This window comes from Coregonus lavaretus (genome assembly GCF_964263955.1).
Source record: "Coregonus lavaretus genome assembly, contig: HAP1_SCAFFOLD_439, whole genome shotgun sequence".
Taxonomy (NCBI): Eukaryota; Metazoa; Chordata; class Actinopteri; order Salmoniformes; family Salmonidae; genus Coregonus; species Coregonus lavaretus.
Genome location: NW_028165087.1, coordinates 253181 through 277423, shown reverse-complemented (window position 1 = coordinate 277423; position 24243 = coordinate 253181). Strand labels below are relative to the sequence as shown.

At 41.4% G+C, this 24243-nt stretch overlaps 1 protein-coding gene across 1 annotated transcript in view; it reads right to left on the bottom strand.

The window, feature by feature from the left end:
* LOC311116282 (protein CLEC16A-like) overlaps positions 1-24243 on the bottom strand; it is a 137035-nt gene that overhangs the window by 83490 nt on the left and 29302 nt on the right. The window contains 1 exon segment of the mRNA XM_084191385.1: positions 14131-14254. Within this exon segment, the coding sequence (XP_084047511.1) occupies positions 14131-14254 (124 nt within the window).

Below are 24243 nucleotides of genomic sequence, written 5' to 3'. Positions count from 1 at the left end.
CTTCATGTGGGTTGAATAACAGATGTAATGTATCTGAATGGTAATGTCTTCATGTGGGTTGAATAACAGATAATGTATCTGAATGGTAATGTCTTCATGTGGGTTGAATAACAGATAATGTATCTGAATGGTAATGTCTTCATGTGGGTTGAATAACAGATGTAATGTATCTGAATGGTAATGTCTTCATGTGGGTTGAATAACAGATAATGTATCTGAATGGTAATGTCTTCATGTGGGTTGAATAACAGATAATGTATCTGAATGGTAATGTCTTCATGTGGGTTGAATAACAGATAATGTATCTGAATGGTAATGTCTTCATGTGGGTTGAATAACAGATAATGTATCTGAATGGTAATGTCTTCATGTGGGTTGAATAACAGATGTAATGTATCTGAATGGTAATGTCTTCATGTGGGTTGAATAACAGATAATGTATCTGAATGGTAATGTCTTCATGTGGGTTGAATAACAGATGTAATGTATCTGAATGGTAATGTCTTCATGTGGGTTGAATAACAGATGTAATGTATCTGAATGGTAATGTCTTCATGTGGGTTGAATAACAGATGTAATGTATCTGAATGGTAATGTCTTCATGTGGGTTGAATAACAGATGTAATGTATCTGAATGGTAATGTCTTCATGTGGGTTGAATAACAGATGTAATGTATCTGAATGGTAATGTCTTCATGTGGGTTGAATAACAGATGTAATGTATCTGAATGGTAATGTCTTCATGTGGGTTGAATAACAGATATGTATCTGAATGGTAATGTCTTCATGTGGGTTGAATAACAGATAATGTATCTGAATGGTAATGTCTTCATGTGGGTTGAATAACAGATAATGTATCTGAATGGTAATGTCTTCATGTGGGTTGAATAACAGATAATGTATCTGAATGGTAATGTCTTCATGTGGGTTGAATAACAGATAATGTATCTGAATGGTAATGTCTTCATGTGGGTTGAATAACAGATAATGTATCTGAATGGTAATGTCTTCATGTGGGTTGAATAACAGATAATGTATCTGAATGGTAATGTCTTCATGTGGTTGAATAACAGATGTAATGTATCTGAATGGTAACGTCTTCATGTGGGTTGAATAACAGATAATGTATCTGAATGGTAACGTCTTCATGTGGGTTGATTAACAGATAATGTATCTGAATGGTAATGTCTTCATGTGGGTTGAATAACAGATAATGTATCTGAATGGTAATGTCTTCATGTGGGTTGAATAACAGATGTAATGTATCTGAATGGTAATGTCTTCATGTGGGTTGAATAACAGATGTAATGTATCTGAATGGTAATGTCTTCATGTGGGTTGAATAACAGATGTAATGTATCTGAATGGTAATGTCTTCATGTGGGTTGAATAACAGATGTAATGTATCTGAATGGTAATGTCTTCATGTGGGTTGAATAACAGATGTAATGTATCTGAATGGTAATGTCTTCATGTGGGTTGAATAACAGATGTAATGTATCTGAATGGTAATGTCTTCATGTGGGTTGAATAACAGATGTAATGTATCTGAATGGTAATGTCTTCATGTGGGTTGAATAACAGATAATGTATCTGAATGGTAATGTCTTCATGTGGGTTGAATAACAGATAATGTATCTGAATGGTAATGTCCTCATGTGGGTTGAATAACAGATAATGTATCTGAATGGTAATGTCTTCATGTGGGTTGAATAACAGATAATGTATCTGAATGGTAATGTCTTCATGTGGGTTGAATAACAGATGTAATGTATCTGAATGGTAATGTCTTCATGTGGGTTGAATAACAGATGTAATGTATCTGAATGGTAATGTCTTCATGTGGGTTGAATAACAGATAATGTATCTGAATGGTAACGTCTTCATGTGGGTTGATTAACAGATAATGTATCTGAATGGTAACGTCTTCATGTGGGTTGAATAACAGATAATGTATCTGAATGGTAATGTCTTCATGTGGGTTGAATAACAGATAATGTATCTGAATGGTAATGTCTTCATGTGGGTTGAATAACAGATAATGTATCTGAATGGTAATGTCTTCATGTGGGTTGAATAACAGATAATGTATCTGAATGGTAATGTCTTCATGTGGGTTGAATAACAGATAATGTATCTGAATGGTAATGTCTTCATGTGGGTTGAATAACAGATAATGTATCTGAATGGTAATGTCTTCATGTGGGTTGAATAACAGATAATGTATCTGAATGGTAATGTCTTCATGTGGGTTGAATAACAGATAATGTATCTGAATGGTAATGTCTTCATGTGGGTTGAATAACAGATAATGTATCTGAATGGTAATGTCTTCATGTGGGTTGAATAACAGATGTAATGTATCTGAATGGTAATGTCTTCATGTGGGTTGAATAACAGATAATGTATCTGAATGGTAATGTCTTCATGTGGGTTGAATAACAGATAATGTATCTGAATGGTAATGTCTTCATGTGGGTTGAATAACAGATAATGTATCTGAATGGTAATGTCTTCATGTGGGTTGAATAACAGATGTAATGTATCTGAATGGTAATGTCTTCATGTGGGTTGAATAACAGATGTAATGTATCTGAATGGTAATGTCTTCATGTGGGTTGAATAACAGATAATGTATCTGAATGGTAATGTCTTCATGTGGGTTGAATAACAGATAATGTATCTGAATGGTAATGTCTTCATGTGGGTTGAATAACAGATAATGTATCTGAATGGTAATGTCTTCATGTGGGTTGAATAACAGATAATGTATCTGAATGGTAATGTCTTCATGTGGGTTGAATAACAGATAATGTATCTGAATGGTAATGTCTTCATGTGGGTTGAATAACAGATGTAATGTATCTGAATGGTAATGTCTTCATGTGGGTTGAATAACAGATGTAATGTATCTGAATGGTAATGTCTTCATGTGGGTTGAATAACAGATGTAATGTATCTGAATGGTAATGTCTTCATGTGGGTTGAATAACAGATGTAATGTATCTGAATGGTAATGTCTTCATGTGGGTTGAATAACAGATGTAATGTATCTGAATGGTAATGTCTTCATGTGGGTTGAATAACAGATAATGTATCTGAATGGTAATGTCTTCATGTGGGTTGATTAACAGATAATGTATCTGAATGGTAATGTCTTCATGTGGGTTGAATAACAGATAATGTATCTGAATGGTAATGTCTTCATGTGGGTTGAATAACAGATAATGTATCTGAATGGTAATGTCTTCATGTGGGTTGAATAACAGATGTAATGTATCTGAATGGTAATGTCTTCATGTGGGTTGAATAACAGATGTAATGTATCTGAATGGTAATGTCTTCATGTGGGTTGAATAACAGATGTAATGTATCTGAATGGTAATGTCTTCATGTGGGTTGAATAACAGATGTAATGTATCTGAATGGTAATGTCTTCATGTGGGTTGAATAACAGATGTAATGTATCTGAATGGTAATGTCTTCATGTGGGTTGAATAACAGATAATGTATCTGAATGGTAATGTCTTCACGTGGGTTGAATAACAGATAATGTATCTGAATGGTAATGTCTTCATGTGGGTTGAATAACAGATAATGTATCTGAATGGTAATGTCTTCATGTGGGTTGAATAACAGATAATGTATCTGAATGGTAATGTCTTCATGTGGGTTGAATAACAGATAATGTATCTGAATGGTAATGTCTTCATGTGGGTTGAATAACAGATAATGTATCTGAATGGTAATGTCTACATGTGGGTTGAATAACAGATGTAATGTATCTGAATGGTAATGTCTTCATGTGGGTTGAATAACAGATGTAATGTATCTGAATGGTAATGTCTTCATGTGGGTTGAATAACAGATAATGTATCTGAATGGTAACGTCTTCATGTGGGTTGATTAACAGATAATGTATCTGAATGGTAATGTCTTCATGTGGGTTGAATAACAGATAATGTATCTGAATGGTAATGTCTTCATGTGGGTTGAATAACAGATAATGTATCTGAATGGTAATGTCTTCATGTGGGTTGAATAACAGATAATGTATCTGAATGGTAATGTCTTCATGTGGTTTGAATAACAGATAATGTATCTGAATGGTAATGTCTTCATGTGGGTTGAATAACAGATAATGTATCTGAATGGTAATGTCTTCATGTGGGTTGAATAACAGATAATGTATCTGAATGGTAATGTCTTCATGTGGGTTGAATAACAGATGTAATGTATCTGAATGGTAATGTCTTCATGTGGGTTGAATAACAGATGTAATGTATCTGAATGGTAATGTCTTCATGTGGGTTGAATAACAGATAATGTATCTGAATGGTAATGTCTTCATGTGGGTTGAATAACAGATAATGTATCTGAATGGTAATGTCTTCATGTGGGTTGAATAACAGATAATGTATCTGAATGGTAATGTCTTCATGTGGGTTGAATAACAGATGTAATGTATCTGAATGGTAATGTCTTCATGTGGGTTGAATAACAGATGTAATGTATCTAAATGGTAATGTCTTCATGTGGGTTGAATAACAGATGTAATGTATCTGAATGGTAATGTCTTCATGTGGGTTGAATAACAGATGTAATGTATCTGAATGGTAATGTCTTCATGTGGGTTGAATAACAGATAATGTATCTGAATGGTAATGTCTTCATGTGGGTTGAATAACAGATAATGTATCTGAATGGTAATGTCTTCATGTGGGTTGAATAACAGATAATGTATCTGAATGGTAATGTCTTCATGTGGGTTGAATAACAGATGTAATGTATCTGAATGGTAATGTCTTCATGTGGGTTGAATAACAGATGTAATGTATCTGAATGGTAATGTCTTCATGTGGGTTGAATAACAGATCAGGATGTTTCACCCAGAATAAATTACTATTCAGATACATTATCTGTTATTCAATCCACATGAAGACATTACCATTTTAGATACATTACATCTGTTATTCAACCCACATGAAGACATTACCATTTAGATACATTACATCTGTTATTCAACCCACATGAAGACATTACCATTCAGATACATTATGTGTTATTCAACCCACATGAAGACATTACCATTCAGATACATTATCTGTTATTCAACCCATATGAAGACATTACCATTCAGATACATTATCTGTTATTCAACCCACATGAATACATTACAATTTAGATACATTACATCTGTTATTCAACCCACATGAAGACATTACCATTCAGATACATTATCTGTTATTCAACCCACATGAAGACATTACCATTTTAGATACATTATCTGTTATTCAACCCACATGAAGACATTACCATTCAGATACATTATCTGTTATTCAACCCATATGAAGACATTACCATTCAGATGCATTATCTGTTATTCAACCCATATGAAGACATTACCATTCAGATGCATTATCTGTTATTCAACCCACATGAAGACATTACCATTCAGATGCATTATCTGTTATTCAACCCACATGAAGACATTACCATTCAGATACATTATCTGTTATTCAATCCACATGAAGACATTACCATTCAGATACATTATCTGTTATTCAACCCACATGAAGACATTACCATTCAGATACATTATCTGTTATTCAACCCACATGAAGACATTACCATTTTAGATACAGTGCTACAAGACCATGGTGCTTGCCTACGGAGCTGTGAGGGGAACGGCACCTCCGTACCTTCAGGCTCTGATCAGTCCCTACACCCAAACGAGGGCATTGCGTTCATCCACCTCTGGCCTGCTGGCTCCCCTTCCTCTGCGGAAGCACAGTTCCCGCTCAGCCCAGTCAAAGCTGTTCGCTGCTCTGGCACCCCAATGGTGGAACAAGCTCCCTCACGACGCCAGGACAGCGGAGTCACTCACCACCTTCCGGAGACATTTGAAACCCCACCTCTTTAAGGAATACCTGTGATAGGATAAAGTAATCCTTCTACCCCCCCCCCCCCCCCCTTTACTCCAGCCCCCCCCCCCCCCCCCAAAAAAAAAACTTTGTAAAGTGGTTGTCCCACTGGCTATAAGGTGAATGCACCTATGTGTAAGTCGCTCTGGATAAGAGCGTCTGCTAAATGACGTAAATGTAAATGTATCTGCCCCCTTTCTAATTTTCTCTACTTTTGCATATTTGTGATACTGAATGTTATCAGATCTTCAACCAAAACCTAATATTAGATAAAGGGAACATAAGTGAACCAATAACACAACAATTACATATTTATTTCATAAACAAAGTTATGCAACACTCAATGCCCCTGTGTGAAAAAGTAATTAAAAGCCCAGCTGGGTCATGCAGCAAGACAATGATCCAAAACACACAATCAACTCTACATGAAAATTGCTAAAAAGCAACAAATTTGAAGTTTTGGAATGACCTAGTCAAAAGTCCAGACCTAATCCCAATTGAGATGTTGTGGCAGGACTTGAAACGAGCAGTTCATGCTTGAAAACCCACACGTCACTGAGTTAAAGCAGTTCTGCACGGAAGAGTGGGCCGAAATTCCTCCACAGCGACGTGAGAGACTGATCAACAACTACAGGAAGCGTTTGGTTGGAGTCATTGCAGCTGAAGGTGGCACAACCAGTTATTGAGTGTAAGGGTGCAATTACTTTTTCACACAGGGGCATTGGGTGTTGCATGACTTTGTTAATGAAATAAATGAAATAAGTATGTAATTTATGTTATTGGTTCACTTATGTTCCCTTTATCTAATATTAGGTTTTGGTTGAAGATCTGATAACATTCAGTATCACAAATATGCAAAAATAGAGAACATTAGAAAGGGGGCAGATACTTTTTCATAGCACTGTATCTAAAATGGTAATGTCTTCATGTGGGTTGAATAACAGATGTAATGTATCTAAAATGGTAATGTCTTCATGTGGGTTGAATAACAGATAATGTATCTGAATGGTAATGTCTTCATGTGGGTTGAATAACAGATGTAATGTATCTAAAATGGTAATGTCTTCATGTGGGTTGAATAACAGATGTAATGTATCTAAAATGGTAATGTCTTCATGTGGGTTGAATAACAGATGTAATGTATCTAAAATGGTAATGTCTTCATGTGGGTTGAATAACAGATAATGTATCTGAATGGTAATGTCTTCATGTGGGTTGAATAACAGATGTAATGTATCTAAAATGGTAATGTCTTCATATGGGTTGAATAACAGATAATGTATCTGAATGGTAATGTCTTCATGTGGGTTGAATAACAGATGTAATGTATCTAAAATGGTAATGTCTTCATGTGGGTTGAATAACAGATAATGTATCTGAATGGTAATGTCTTCATGTGGGTTGAATAACAGATGTAATGTATCTAAAATGGTAATGTCTTCATGTGGGTTGAATAACAGATGTAATGTATCTAAAATGGTAATGTCTTCATGTGGGTTGAATAACAGATAATGTATCTAAAATGGTAATGTCTTCATGTGGGTTGAATAACAGATAATGTATCTGAATGGTAAATGTCTTCTGGGTGAAACATCCTGACCTCTTCTGATCCACACTTTCATACCCACCTACAGAGCACCCATGTGTGTGTGTGAGTGTGTGTGTGTGAGTGTGTGTGTGTGTGTGTGTGTGTGTGTGTGTGTGTGTGTGTGTGTGTGTGTGTGTCTGTGTGTTCCTCTGTGTGTGTGTGTGTCTGTGTGAGTGTGTGTTCCTCTCTGTGTGTGTCTGTGTGAGTGTGTGTTCCTCTGTGTGTGTGTGTGTGTGTGTGTACACTCACTGTGTTTTTGTGTTGTGTGAAGACAGACAGGTCTCCGTTGAAGATGACTTCAGCCAGAGAGTTGACCAGGGGTTGGTAATGGATAATGAGAAACACCTAGAGAGAGAGAGCCACACCCACCCAACAAAAAATTACAACATTACCACCGTCTGTCTGACAAGTTTCTTTTGTTCCATCTGGGTGGGGTGAGGTGTGGTCTGGTGTGATGTGGTTGGGTGGGGTGAGGTGTGGTCTGGTGTGATGTGGTGAGGTGTGGTGAGGTGTGGTCTGGTGTGATGTGGTGACGTGTGGTGAGGTGTCATTGTGTGTGTGTGTGTGTGTGTGTGTGTGTGTGTGCGCGTGTGTGTGTGTGTGCAGGTACACACCTGTGACAGCAGGTTAAGGGACACCTGAGGGTTGATCTTACGATCTTCAGACTGCAACAGACAGACAACATGTCAGGTACACATAGTATTGGTTACACCGGTACACATACATACCCACACAGGCTGTACATCCACACCTACCCACAACCACCCACACCCACAACCACCCACACCTACCCACAACCACCCACCCCCACAACCACCCCCAACCACCCACCCCCCTCCACCTACCTGTTCAGGGCAGACCAGAGAGAAGACATAGAGGGGTAGGAACAGGCGGTTGAGGAGGTGGTCTGTCAGGACATCGTTCAGGAACTCACAATTGATAGTGAGGATATCGTTGAGGTAGTGGAGATGATCAAGATGTTCTGCTACCAAGTCACTCAGCTTCCCCCTGTTCCGATGCCTGGATGGGGGAGGGGAGGGCATCTCCCATCATGCATCAGTCTTACATTAACACACTGCACTTTTTTTTCCCCTTCCATTGACAGTATTGATCTAGTTTGTAACAGTGTGTATTGATCTAGTTTGTAACAGTATGTATTGATCTAGTTTGTAACAGTATGTATTGATCTAGTTTGTAACAGTATGTATTGATCTAGTTTGTAACAGTATGTATTGACCTAGTTTGTAACAGTATGTAATGTATTGATCTAGTTTGTAACAGTATGTATTGATCTAGTTTGTAACAGTATGTAATGTATTGATCTAGTTTGTAACAGTATGTAATGTATTGATCTAGTTTGTAACAGTGTGTAATGATCTAGTTTGTAACAGAATGTAATGTATTGATCTAGTTTGTAACAGTATGTAATGTATTGATCTAGTTTGTAACAGTATGTAATGTATTAATCTAGTTTGTAACACTATGTAATGTATTGATCTAGTTTGTAACAGTATGTAATGTATTGATCTAGTTTGTAACAGTATGTAATGTATTGATCTAGTTTGTAACAGTGTGTATTGATCTAGTTTGTAACAGTATGTATTGATCTAGTTTGTAACAGTATGTAATGTATTGATCTAGTTTGTAACAGTATGTATTGATCTAGTTTGTAACAGTATGTAATGTATTGATCTAGTTTGTAACAGTATGTAATGTATTGATCTAGTTTGTAACAGTATGTATTGATCTAGTTTGTAACAGTATGTAATGTATTGATCTAGTTTGTAACAGCATGTAATGTATTGATCTAGTTTGTAACAGTGTGTATTGTATTGATCTAGTTTGTAACAGTGTGTAATGTATTGATCTAGTTTGTAACAGTATGTAATGTTTTGATCTAGTTTGTAACAGTGTGTAATGTATTGATCTAGTTTGTAACAGTATGTAATGTATTGATCTAGTTTGTAACAGTATGTAATGTTTTGATCTAGTTTGTAACAGTATGTAATGTATTGATCTAGTTTGTAACAGTATGTAATGTATTGATCTAGTTTGTAACAGTGTGTATTGATCTAGTTTGTAACAGTATGTAATGTATTGATCTAGTTTGTAACAGTATGTAATGTATTGATCTAGTTTGTAACAGTGTGTATTGATCTAGTTTGTAACAGTATGTATTGATCTAGTTTGTAACAGTATGTATTGATCTAGTTTGTAACACTATGTAATGTATTGATCTAGTTTGTAACAGTGTGTAATGTATTGATCTAGTTTGTAACAGTATGTAATGTATTGATCTAGTTTGTAACAGTATGTAATGTTTTGATCTAGTTTGTAACAGTATGTATTGATCTAGTTTGTAACAGTATGTAATGTATTGATCTAGTTTGTAACAGTATGTATTGATCTAGTTTGTAACAGTATGTATTGATCTAGTTTGTAACAGTATGTAATGTATTGATCTAGTTTGTAACAGTATGTATTGATCTAGTTTGTAACAGTGTGTATTGATCTAGTTTGTAACAGTATGTATTGATCTAGTTTGTAACAGTATGTAATGTATTGATCTAGTTTGTAACAGTATGTAATGTATTGATCTAGTTTGTAACAGTGTGTATTGATCTAGTTTGTAACAGTATGTATTGATCTAGTTTGTAACAGTATGTAATGTATTGATCTAGTTTGTAACAGTGTGTAATGTATTGATCTAGTTTGTAACAGTATGTAATGTATTGATCTAGTTTGTAACAGTGTGTATTGATCTAGTTTGTAACAGTATGTAATGTATTGATCTAGTTTGTAAGTGTGTATTGATCTAGTTTGTAACAGTGTGTAATGTATTGATTAAGGTTGTAACAGTGTGTATTGATCTAGTTTGTAACAGTGTGTATTGATCTAGTTTGTAACAGTATGTAATGTATTGATCTAGTTTGTAACAGTATGTATTGATCTAGTTTGTAACAGTGTGTATTGATCTAGTTTGTAACAGTATGTAATGTATTGATCTAGTTTGTAACAGTGTGTATTGATCTAGTTTGTAACAGTGTGTAATGTATTGATCAAGTTTGTAACAGTTTGTAACAGTGTGTATTGATCTAGTTTGTAACAGTGTGTATTGATCTAGTTTGTAACAGTGTGTATTGATCTAGTTTGTAACAGTATGTATTGATCTAGTTTGTAACAGTATGTATTGATCTAGTTTGTAACAGTATGTAATGTATTGATCTAGTTTGTAACAGTATGTAATGTATTGAACTAGTTTGTAACAGTATGTAATGTATTGATCTAGTTTGTAACAGTGTGTATTGATCTAGTTTGTAACAGTGTGTAATGTATTGATCAAGTTTGTAACAGTGTGTATTGATCTAGTTTGTAACAGTATGTAATGTATTGATCTAGTTTGTAACAGTGTGTATTGATCTAGTTTGTAAGTGTGTAATGTATTGATCTAGTTTGTAACAGTATGTAATGTATTGATCTAGTTTGTAACAGTATGTAATGTATTGATCTAGTTTGTAACAGTGTGTATTGATCTAGTTTGTAACAGTATGTATTGATCTAGTTTGTAACAGTATGTAATGTATTGATCTAGTTTGTAACAGTATGTAATGTATTGATCTAGTTTGTAACAGTATGTAATGTTTTGATCTAGTTTGTAACAGTATGTATTGATCTAGTTTGTAACAGTATGTAATGTATTGATCTAGTTTGTAACAGTATGTATTGATCTAGTTTGTAACAGTATGTAATGTATTGATCTAGTTTGTAACAGTATGTATTGACCTAGTTTGTAACAGTATGTAATGTATTGATCTAGTTTGTAACAGTATGTATTGATCTAGTTTGTAACAGTATGTAATGTATTGATCTAGTTTGTAACAGTATGTATTGATCTAGTTTGTAACAGTATGTATTGATCTAGTTTGTAACAGTATGCAATGTATTGATCTAGTTTGTAACAGTATGTAATGTATTGATCTAGTTTGTAACAGTATGTAATGTATTGATCTAGTTTGTAACAGTATGTAATGTATTGATCACGTTTGTAACAGTATGTATTGATCAACTTTGTAACAGCATGTATTGATCTAGTTTGTAACAGTATGTACAGTGAGGGAAAAAAGTATTTGATCCCCTGCTGATTTTGTACGTTTGCCCACTGACAAAGAAATGATCAGTCTATAATTTTAATGGTAGGTTTATTTGAACAGTGAGAGACAGAATAACAACAAATAAATCCAGAAAAACGCATGTCAAAAATGTTATAAATTGATTTGCATTTTAATGAGGGAAATAAGTATTTGACCCCTCTACAAAACATGACTTAGTACTTGGTGGAAAAACCCTTGTTGGCAATCACAGAGGTCAGACGTTTCTTGTAGTTGGCCACCAGGTTTGCACACATCTCAGGAGGGATTTTGTCCCACTCCTCTTTTTAGATCTTCTCCAAGTCATTAAGGTTTCGAGGCTGACATTTGGCAACTCGAACCTTCAGCTCCCTCCACAGATGTTCTATGGGATTAAGGTCTGGAGACTGGCTAGGCCACTCCAGGACCTTAATGTCCTTCTTCTTGAGCCACTCCTTTGTTGCCTTGGCCGTGTGTTTTGGGTCATGCTGGAATACCCATCCACAACCCATTTTCAATGCCCTGGCTGAGGGAAGGAGGTTCTCACCCAAGATTTGACGGTACATGGCCCCGTCCATCGTCCCTTCTATGCGGTGCAGTTGTCCTGTCCCCTTAGCAGAAAAACACCCCCAAAGCATGTTTCCACCTCCATGTTTGACGGTGGGGATGGTGTTCTTGGGGTCATAGGCAGCATTCCTCCTCCTCCAAACACGGCGAGTTGAGTTGATGCCAAAGAGCTCGATTTTGGTCTCATCTGACCACAACACTTTCACCCAGTTCTCCTCTGAATCATTCAGATGTTCATTGGCAAACTTCAGACGGGCCTGTATATGTGCTTTCTTGAGCAGGGGGACCTTGCGGGCGCTGCAGGATTTCAGTCTTTCACGGCGTAGTGTGTTACCAATTGTTTTCTTGGTGACTATGGTCCCAGCTGCCTTGAGATCATTGACAAGATCCTCCCATGTAGTTCTGGGCTGATCCCTCACCGTTCTCATGATCATTGCAACTCCACGAAGTGAGATCTTGCATGGAGCCCCAGGCCGAGGGAGATTGACAGTGTTTCTTCCATTTGCAAATAATCGCACCAACTGTTGTCACCTTCTCACCAAGCTGCTTGGCGATGGTCTTGTAGCCCATTCCAACCTTGTGTAGGTCTACAATCTTATCCCTGACATCCTTGGAGAGCTCTTTGGTCTTGGCCATGGTGGAGAGTTTGGAATCTGATTGATTGATTGCTTCTGTGGACAGGTGTCTTTTATACAGGTAACAAGCTGAGATTAGGAGCACTCCCTTTAAGAGTGTGCTCCTAATCGCAGCTCGTTACCTGTAAAAAAAAGACACCTGGGAGCCAGAAATCTTTCTGATTGAGAGGGGGTCAAATACTTATTTCCCTCATTAAAATGCAAATCAATTTATAACATTTTTGACATGCATTTTTCTGGATTTTGTTGTTGTTATTCTGTCTCTCACTGTTCAAATAAACCTACCATTAAAATTATAGACTGATCATGTCTTTGTCAGTGGGCAAACGTGCAAAATCAGCAGGGGATCAAATACTTTTTCCCCCTCACTGTATTGATCTAGTTTGTAACAATATGTATTGATCAAGTTCGTAACTGTGTATGTTTTGTCTTTCACAACATGTATCTGAATGTATACCCAAAGCATGCAGCGCAAACACAACCTTTACCAAGAAGACATTAGCTTCATCTGATCGCTCTGACAGGTACAAAGTCTAAACTGACACAACCCTGACACCTAGTGGACACAGTGAGAACATGACCCATCTGAAGGTTCGATAGAGGACCCCTGACACAACCCTGACACCTAGTGGACACAGTGAGAACATGACCCATCTGAAGGTTCGATAGAGGACCCCTGACACAACCCTGACACCTAGTGGACACAGTGAGAACATGACCCATCTGAAGGTTGGATAGAGGTAAAGATCTCCTCACCCTGAAGGCCTACACACACACACAGACATTCATCAACGTACAGTCTGTACAGACCTACCCAGCTCTTTCAATAGAAATGCGTGAGTAGCTAAATAATAACAGCATCTAGACTGACCTACTCTTACTTTTCCTTAGTCTGAACACATTTGCTTCCGGCAGGTGGCTTAGCGGTTAAGAGCGTTGTGCCCAGTAACCGAAAGGTCGCTGGTTCTAATCCCCCGAGCCGACTAGGTTGAAAAAAAAAATCTGTCGATGTGCCCTTGAGCAAGGCACTTAACCACTTAATTGCTCCTGTAAGTCGCTCTGGATAAGAGCGTCTGCTAAATGACTAAAAATGTAAAATGTCCAGTTTGATGACATTGCTGCCGTGTGTGTGTGTGTGTGTGTGTGTGTGTGTGTGTGTGTGTGTGTGTGTCTGTGTGCGTGTGCGTGTGCGTGTGTGTGTGTGTGCGTGTGTGTGTGTGCGTGTGTGTGTGTCTGTGTGTGTGTGTGTGTCTGTGTGTGTGTGTGTGTGTGCGTGTGTCTTTACTCACTCTTGGTCTGTCTGAACACACTTGTCCAGCTCTATGACGTGGGAGCCGATGAACCAGACCAGGTTACTGAAGTAGGGGACCGCCGTCTTGTCTCGAATGTAGTGCAACATGTGTTGGTTGTCCACTAGGGGTCAGAGGTCAGGGGATGTTACCATGGTTACACAGAGAGGCAGGGATTTCCAGGACCAGACACATACAGAGAGACAGGGAGGGGAGACAGAGGAATCCAGGACCAGACACATACAGAGAGACAGGGAGGGGAGACAGAGGAATCCAGGACCAGACACATACAGAGAGACAGGGAGGGGAGACAGAGGAATCCAGGACCAGACACATACAGAGAGACAGGGAGGGGAGACAGAGGATTTCCAGGACCAGACACATACAGAGAGACAGGGAGGGGAGACAGAGGAATCCAGGACCAGACACATACAGAGAGACAGGGAGGGGAGACAGAGGAATCCAGGACCAGACATATACAGAGAGACAGGGAGGGGAGACAGAGGAATCCAGGACCAGACACATACAGAGAGACAGGGAGGGGAGACAGAGGAATCCAGGACCAGACACATACAGAGAGACAGGGAGGGGAGACAGAGGAATCCAGGACCAGACATATACAGAGAGACAGGGAGGGGAGACAGAGGAATCCAGGACCAGACATATACAGAGAGACAGGGAGGGGAGACAGAGGAATCCAGGACCAGACATATACAGAGAGACAGGGAGGGGAGACAGAGGAATCCAGGACCAGACATATACAGAGAGACAGGGAGGGGAGACAGAGGAATCCAGGACCAGACACATACAGAGAGACAGGGATTTCCAGGACCAGACATATACAGAGAGACAGGGAGGGGAGACAGAGGAATCCAGGACCAGACACATACAGAGAGACAGGGAGGGGAGACAGAGGAATCCAGGACCAGACACATACAGAGAGACAGGGAGGGGAGACAGAGGAATCCAGGACCAGACATATACAGAGAGACAGGGAGGGGAGACAGAGGAATCCAGGACCAGACACATACAGAGAGACAGGGAGGGGAGACAGAGGAATCCAGGACCAGACACATACAGAGAGACAGGGAGGGGAGACAGAGGAATCCAGGACCAGACATATACAGAGAGACAGGGAGGGGAGACAGAGGAATCCAGGACCAGACATATACAGAGAGACAGGGAGGGGAGACAGAGGAATCCAGGACCAGACATATACAGAGAGACAGGGAGGGGAGACAGAGGAATCCAGGACCAGACATATACAGAGAGACAGGGAGGGGAGACAGAGGAATCCAGGACCAGACATATACAGAGAGACAGGGAGGGGAGACAGAGGAATCCAGGACCAGACACATACAGAGAGACAGGGAGGGGAGACAGAGGAATCCAGGACCAGACATATACAGAGAGACAGGGAGGGGAGACAGAGGAATCCAGGACCAGACACATACAGAGAGACAGGGAGGGGAGACAGAGGAATCCAGGACCAGACATATACAGAGAGACAGGGAGGGGAGACAGAGGAATCCAGGACCAGACATATACAGAGAGACAGGGAGGGGAGACAGAGGAATCCAGGACCAGACATATACAGAGAGACAGGGAGGGGAGACAGAGGAATCCAGGACCAGACATATACAGAGAGACAGGGAGGGGAGACAGAGGAATCCAGGACCAGACACATACAGAGAGACAGGGAGGGGAGACAGAGGAATCCAGGACCAGACACATACAGCGAGACAGGGAGGGGAGACAGAGGAATCCAGGACCAGACACATACAGAGAGACAGGGAGGGGAGACAGAGGAATCCAGGACCAGACACATACAGAGAGACAGGGAGGGGAGACAGAGGAATCCAGGACCAGACACATACAGAGAGACAGGGAGGGGAGACAGAGGAATCCAGGACCAGACACATACAGAGAGACAGGGAGGGGAGACAGAGGAATCCAGGACCAGACACATACAGAGAGACAGGGAGGGGAGACAGAGGAATCCAGGACCAGACATATACAGAGAGACAGGGAGGGGAGACAGAGGAATCCAGGACCAGACATATACAGAGAGACAGGGAGGGGAGACAGAGGAATCCAGGACCAGACACATACAGAGAGACAGGGAGGGGAGACAGAGGAATCCAGGACCAGACATATACAGAGAGACAGGGAGGGGAGACAGAGGAATCCAGGACAAGACACATACAGAGAGACAGGGAGGGGAGACAGAGGAATCCAGGACAAGACACATACAGAGAGACAGGGAGGGGAGACAGAGGAATCCAGGACCAGACACATACAGAGAGACAGGGAGGGGAGACAGAGGAATCCAGGACCAGACATATACAGAGAGACAGGGAGGGGAGACAGAGGAATCCAGGACCAGACACATACAGAGAGACAGGGAGGGGAGACAGAGGAATCCAGGACCAGACACATACATTAGTGCTGAGCGATTAGCGCTTTTTGAAGACGGTTCGGTTTCGGTTAGATTATTTAAAAAAGTATCAATCTTTTTTCTTTCTTTTTTCTCCATTAAATGCATTATGAAATAATGCAATTTAAAATGTTTTTAGAGCTTTTTAAAAGGAAATTCCAAAGCCAAAAATAGTGAACATCCCATTGCCTTGAAAATATTCCATTGTCTCTGTCAGGTCCACATTGGGCAGACATCAATAGAACAACAGTAAATTACTATGAAATAAGACAATATTTCCGTTGTGTATATTACGTCGTTTTTATTGGATGACTTTGTTATTTTTTAATTCCTTAAAGTCATCATCTCATCTCTGCTCAGGCAGTAGCAGCCAGTCAGCCAGACCATCTAACGTTATGGCGGCAGGTAGTTTAGTGGTTAAGAGCGTTGTGCCAGTAACCGAAAGGTCGCTGGTTCTAATCCCAGACTAGGTGAAAAATCTGTCGATGTGCCCTTGAGCAAGGCACTTAACCCTAATTGCGCCTGTAAGTCGCTCTGGATAAGAGCGTCTGCTAAATGACTAAAATGTAAAATGTTATCTCTGTGCTCCCCAATGTCTTTAGTCATCCTATTTGGCTAGCCTGCCTAAGTATGCTGCAGAGCTGTCTGACCAAATCATTTGACTAGTTTTTCAAAGTAGATAAGGCATACTTTCACCAACTGTCTCTGTCCCTCTCGTCGTAGCAGTACCTTCCTCTCTCATGAGGTCTGTGTATCTAACCTGACGTAGCAGTACCTTCCTCTCTCATGAGGTCTGTGTATCTAACCTGACGTAGCAGTACCTTCCTCTCTCATGAGGTCTGTGTATCTAACCTGACGTAGCAGTACCTTCCTCTCTCATGAGGTCTGTGTATCTAACCTGACGTAGCAGTACCTTCCTCTCTCATGAGGTCTGTGTATCTAACCTGACGTAGCAGTACCTTCCTCTCTCATGAGGTCTGTGTATCTAACCTGACGTAGCAGTACCTTCCTCTCTCATGAGGTCTGTGTGTATCTAACCTGACGTAGCAGTACCTTCCTCTCTCATGAGGTCTGTATATCTAACCTGACGTAGCAGTACCTTCCTCTCTCATGAGGTCTGTGTATCTAACCTGACGTAGCAGTACCTTCCTCTCTCATGAGGTCTGTGTGTATCTAACCTGACGTAGCAGTACCTTCCTCTCTCATGAGGTCTGTATGTATCTAACCTGACGTAGCAGGCGGAAAAGTGAATCCGTCAAGAGATCTGTATGACCGAGCGGGAAAAAAAACAGGCTCAAATGGATTATGGTCATTGTAGTTAATTACCAAATTTCTGCGCTGAACAAGGTTCAATATTTGCTTAAATGAAAACTACAACTCCTTTCAGCCCAGCGTCCCACATAGTTCCTGACTTGAAATGGCCGTTTGAGCTCACAAAAAAAAAAATATAATAATAATAATAATAATAATAATAATAATAATAATATGCCATTTAGCAGACGCTTTTATCCAAAGCGACTTACAGTCATGTGCGCATACATTTTTTTTTTGTGTATGGGTGGTCCCGGGGATCGAACCCACTACCTTGGCATTACAAGCACCGTGCTCTACCAGCTGAGCTACAGAGGACTACGATGATGAACTAAATGGAATTCAAGTAATTGAACCGGCGTCGGTCTATTAGTTGTTCCATAATCGAAAAAAATACGTGAAATGTCAGTTAAATCGCTCAGCAGTAATATACAGAGAGGTTTAGGTGAAATAACAAAAGGATGCTGGGATCCAATAAATTAAAAAAGTTAACCAATCTATCCAACCACCCAACCAATACAACAAATCACCCAACCAATACAACAAATCACCCAACCAATACAACAATCAATCAATAATAAGATTAAGCATATATATATATATATATATATATATATATATATATATATATATATATATATATATATATATATATATATATATATATATATATTCATATATACAAAGCATATATTGTTGAGTGAACCCATTGCTGAGTATTGTGTGTGTGTGAGTGTAGTAGCATAAAATGGATACGAGTATAGCTATGTAGCGGCTAACGCTGTTCTCTCCAGGAGTGGATATGAGTATAGCGATGTAGCGGCTAAAGCTGTTCTCTCCAGGAGTGGATATGAGTATAGCTATGAAGCGGCTAAAGCTGTTCTCTCCAGGAGTGGATACGAGTATAGCTATGTAGCGGCTAAAGCTGTTCTCTCCAGGAGTGGATATGAGTATAGCGATGTAGCGGCTAAAGCTGTTCTCTCCAGGAGTGGATACGAGTATAGCGATGTAGCGGCTAAAGCTGTTCTCCCCAGGAGTGGATATGAGTATAGCGATGTAGCGGCTAAAGCTGTTCTCTCCGGGAGTGGATATGAGTATAGCTATGTAGCGGCTAAAGCTGTTCTCTCCAGGAGTGGATACGAGTATAGCTATGTAGCGGCTAAAGCTGTTCTCTCCAGGAGTGGATACGAGTATAGCGATGTAGCGGCTAAAGCTGTTCTCTCCAGGAGTGCAGGACATAGCAGTATCAACATGTCATCTCCAGGCTAGAGAGATGTTGTTAAAGGGTTAAATGGTTGGCTGGCTACCCATCCACATCGCTACGGCCAAATGCTAAACTAGGAATCAGAGGACCGACTGGGACGGGTTTGGATAGTCAAGTACGAGGACTCTACTCTAAAAAGAGACTGATATAGAGGACTCTACTCTAAAAAGAGACTGATATAGAGGACTCTACTCTAAAAAGAGACAGATATAGAGGACTCTACTCTAAAAAGAGACTGATATAGAGGACTCTACTCTAAAAAGAGACTGATATAGAGGTCTCTACTCTAAAAAGAGACTGATAGAGGACTCTACTCTAAAAAGAGACTGATATAGAGGACTCTACTCTAAAAAGAGACTGATATAGAGGACTCTACTCTAAAAAGAGACTGATATAGAGGACTCTACTCTAAAAAGAGACTGATAGAGGACTCTACTCTAAAAAGAGACTGATATAGAGGACTCTACTCTAAAAGAGACTGATATAGAGGTCTCTACTCTAAAAAGAGACTGATATAGAGGACTCTACTCTAAGAGACTGATATAGAGGACTCTACTCTAAAAAGAGACTGATATAGAGGACTACTCTAAAAAGAGACTGATAGAGGACTCTACTCTAAAAAGAAACTGATATAGAGGACTCTACTCTAAAAAGAGACTGATATAGAGGACTCTACTCTAAAAAGAGACTGATATAGAGGACTCTACTCTAAAAAGAGACTGATATAGAGGACTCTACTCTAAAAAGAGACTGATATAGAGGACTCTACTCTAAAAAGAGACTGATATAGAGGACTCTACTCTAAAAAGAGACTGATAGAGGACTCTACTCTAAAAAGAGACTGATATAGAGGACTCTACTCTAAAAAGAGACTGATATAGAGGACTCTACTCTAAAAAGAGACTGATATAGAGGACTCTACTCTAAAAAGAGACTGATAGAGGACTCTACTCTAAAAAGAGACTGATATAGAGGACTCTACTCTAAAAAGAAACTGATATAGAGGACTCTACTCTAAAAGAGACTGATATAGAGGACTCTACTCTAAAAAGAGACTGATATAGAGGACTCTACTCTAAAAAGAGACTGATATAGAGGACTCTACTCTAAAAAGAGACTGATATAGAGGACTCTACTCTAAAAAGAGACTGATACATAGGACTCTACTCTAAAAAGAGACTGATATAGAGGACTCTACTCTAAAAGAGAGACTGATATGGAGGACTCTACTCTAAAAAGAGACTGATATAGAGGTCTCTACTCTAAAAGAGAGATTGAGAAGGAGAACATCAGGGTGGGAGGAAGGGGAGGTTAGTCTCATGGATTAGCTGCTAACTAGTAACGATGATTTCTGACGTGTCTCATCATGGTAGGCCAACTCCAGTCATTAAGAAGACATTGCAGTTTTTCAATGCAGCTGGTTTCAATGCGAAGACGTTGTGGACGTTCATCATAACATTCTGAACATCCTGAATACTCATCACCAACGGTTGTACGGAGTGTTCAGAGGCTGGCGTTCAAATTCAGGAATGTTTCACCTCTTAGCAAAATTGTATTATTATACTGTATATCAGTATTATAATAGTTGACTTAAAATGATGGGTTTGAATTACACAGAAACCCCAAAAAAAAGCATGCAGGTCAGTTTACACATTTAAATGATAAGCCCAGTCAATCACATCATTAATAACATTAACCATGACTATACACACATACATACAGTGAGGTACATTTCTTAATTAGACTTACATGAGACTGGAGTTAGGCCCACGGGGGGTACAGAGAGGAGGAGAGAGGGGGAGGGGGAGAGGGAGGGGACGGAAGGGTAAGGTGAGGGGAGGGAGGGAGGGAGGGAGGGAGGGGGGGGAGGGAGGGAGGGAGGGAGGGAGAGAAGGACAGTGAGAGAGAGGGAAAGGAGAGGGGGATGGTGAGAGGCAGGGAAGGGAGAGAACATACATAAGGTTAACGGTAGTACGGTGGCTGTGTAGGGTCAAACAGAACTAAACAGCAGGTCTGGGGTCCAGGGTAGTACGGTGGCTGTGTAGGGTCTAACAGAACTAAACAGCAGGTCTGGGTCCAGGGTAGTACGGTGTCTGTGTAGGGTCAAACAGAACTAAACAGCAGGTCTGGGTCCAGGGTAGTACGGTGGCTGTGCAGGGTCAAACAGAACTAAACAGCAGGTCTGGGTCCAGGGTAGTACGGTGGCTGTGTAGGGTATAACAGAACTAAACAGCAGGTCTGGGTCCAGGGTAGTACGGTGGCTGTGTAGGGTCAAACGGAACTAAACAGCAGGTCTGGGTCCAGGGTAGTACGGTGGCTGTGTAGGGTCTAACAGAACTAAACAGCAGGTCTGGGGTCCAGGGTAGTACGGTGGCTGTGTAGGGTCTAACAGAACTAAACAGCAGGTCTGGGTCCAGGGTAGTACGGTGGCTGTGTAGGGTCAAACAGAACTAAACAGCAGGTCTGGGTCCAGGGTAGTACGGTGGCTGTGTAGGGTCAAACAGAACTAAACAGCAGGTCTGGGTCCAGGGTAGTACGGTGGCTGTGTAGGGTCTAACAGAACTAAACAGCAGGTCTGGGTCCAGGGTAGTACGGTGGCTGTGTAGGGTCAAACAGAACTAAACAGCAGGTCTGGGTCCAGGGTAGTACGGTGGCTGTGTAGGGTCAAACAGAACTAAACAGCAGGTCTGGGTCCAGGGTAGTACGGTGGCTGTGTAGGGTCTAACAGAACTAAACAGCAGGTCTGGGTCCAGGGTAGTACGGTGGCTGTGTAGGGTCAAACAGAACTAAACAGCAGGTCTGGGTCCAGGGTAGTACGGTGGCTGTGTAGGGTCTAACAGAACTAAACAGCAGGTCTGGGTCCAGGGTAGGGAGGTTATATACACTAACGCCACCATTACTAGCAGTTAGACACACAGAACAGTCGATTTAATCCTGTTAAGACAGAAAGGCTTACCCCACATTTAAACAACCCACACAGCGAATACATGGTTAAATAGACCAACTCTTCAGCTAACAGTTAGATACACACTCCAGTTAAAATGTTAACACACAGGTCTTCATGCTTAAGTCCACATATATGCCAGGGCTGCAGACAGGACAGGACAACACTACCCTGACCACAGATTTGATATGTTAGTGAAAATAACGCTCTGTCTGGCGTGCACGTTGAGTAGTGCATAGTTTATCAGCAAGACAGCGCCGCTCAGACACCTTGGTCAGCCATGTCAAGCCAAGTCCCCAGAGCCCCAAGTCCCCAGAGCCCCCAGAGCCCCAAGTCCCCAGAGCCCCAAGCCCCCAGAGCCCCAAGTCCCCAGAGCCCCAAGTCCCCAGAGCCCCCAGAGCCCCAAGTCCCCAAGTCCCCAGAGCCCCAAGTTCCCAGAGCCCCAAGTCCCCAGAGCCCCAAGTCCCCAGAGCCCCAAGTCCCCAGAGCCCCAAGTCCCCAAGTCCCCAGAGCCCCAAGTCCCAAGTCCCCAGAGCCCCAAGTCCCCAAGTCCCCAGAGCCCCAAGTCCCAAGTCCCCAGAGCCCCAAGTCCCCAAGTCCCCAGAGCCCCAAGTCCACAGAGCCCCAAGTCCCCAGAGCCCCAAGCCCCCAGAGCCCCAAGTCCCCAGAGCCCCAAGTTCCCAAGTCCCCAGAGCCCCAAGTCCCCAGAGCCCCAAGTCCCCAGAGCCCCCAGAGCCCCAAGTCCCCAGAGCCCCAAGTCCCCAGAGCCCCAAGTCCCCAAGTCCCCAGAGCCCCAAGTCCCCAGAGCCCCAAGTCCCCAGAGCCCCAAGTCCCCAGAGCCCCAAGTTCCCAGAGCCCCAAGTCCCCAAGTCCCCAGAGCCCCAAGTCCCCAAGTCCCCAGAGCCCCAAGTCCCCAAGCCCCCAGAGCCCCAAGCCCCCAGAGCCCCAAGCCCCCAGAGCCCCAAGTCCCCAGAGCCCCAAGTCCCCAGAGCCCCAAGTCCCCAGGACTAGGGTTGCAAAATTCTGGTAACTTTTCCAAAATTCCCTGGTTGTCCCCGGTTGGGGGATTACTGGATTTCCTGCCGGGATTTCTGAAAAACCAGTGAATTTTGGAAAAGTTAGCAGATCCCACCCAAAACCCCCAGGCAACAGAGAGAAGAAGCTCAGCCACAGGACTGGTGGAGCAGAAGATACAGGAAGAGACAGGAAGAGACAGGGAGAGACAGGGAGAGACAGGGAGAGACAGGGAGAGACAGGGAGAGACAGGGAGAGACAGGGAGAGATAGGGAGAGACAGGAAGAGAAAAGGAAGAGACAGGAAGAGAAAAGGAAGAGACAGGGAGAGACAGGAAGAGAAAAGGAAGAGACAGGGAGAGACAGGAAGAGAAAAGGAAGAGACAGGAAGAGACAGGGAGAGACAGGGAGAGACAGGAAGAGAAAAGGAAGCGACAGGAAGAGAAAAGGAAGAGACAGGAAGAGACAGGAAGAGACAGGAAGAGACAGGGAGAGACAGGAAGAGAAAAGGAAGAGACAGGAAGAGACAGGAAGAGAAAAGTAAGAGACAGGGAGAGACAGGAAGAGAAAAGTAAGAGACAGGGAGAGACAGGAAGAGAAAAGGAAGAGACAGGAAGAGAAAAGTAAGAGACAGGAAGAGACAGGAAGAGAAAGTAAGAGACAGGGAGAGACAGGAAGAGAAAAGGAAGAGACAGGAAGAGAAAGAGAAAAGGAAGAGACAGGAAGAGAAAAGGAAGAGACAGGAAGAGAAAAGGAAGAGACAGGAAGAGAAAAGGAAGAGACAGGGAGAGACAGGGAGAGACAGGGAGAGACAGGGAGAGACAGGGAGAGACAGGGAGAGACAGGAAGTCAACTAGTACAGAACAGTGAGAACATCAAAGCAGAATAGGTGTGTCTGTCACATTACCCTAATAATAACCACTACTACCATCATCATGGACAACCATGGACAGACAGACAGACAGACACAGAGCAGTGAGTTGTTGACAGTATTAGTGTTACCTGGTTAGACAGGATCACATACAGGACAGTCAGTTGAGACTATACAGACAGACAGACAGACGGACAGCCGGACAGACAGAGGAGGAGGAATAGCAGCTGGCCATCGCAGAGGTTACAGCCCCTAGTAGCGCTGTGTGTGTGT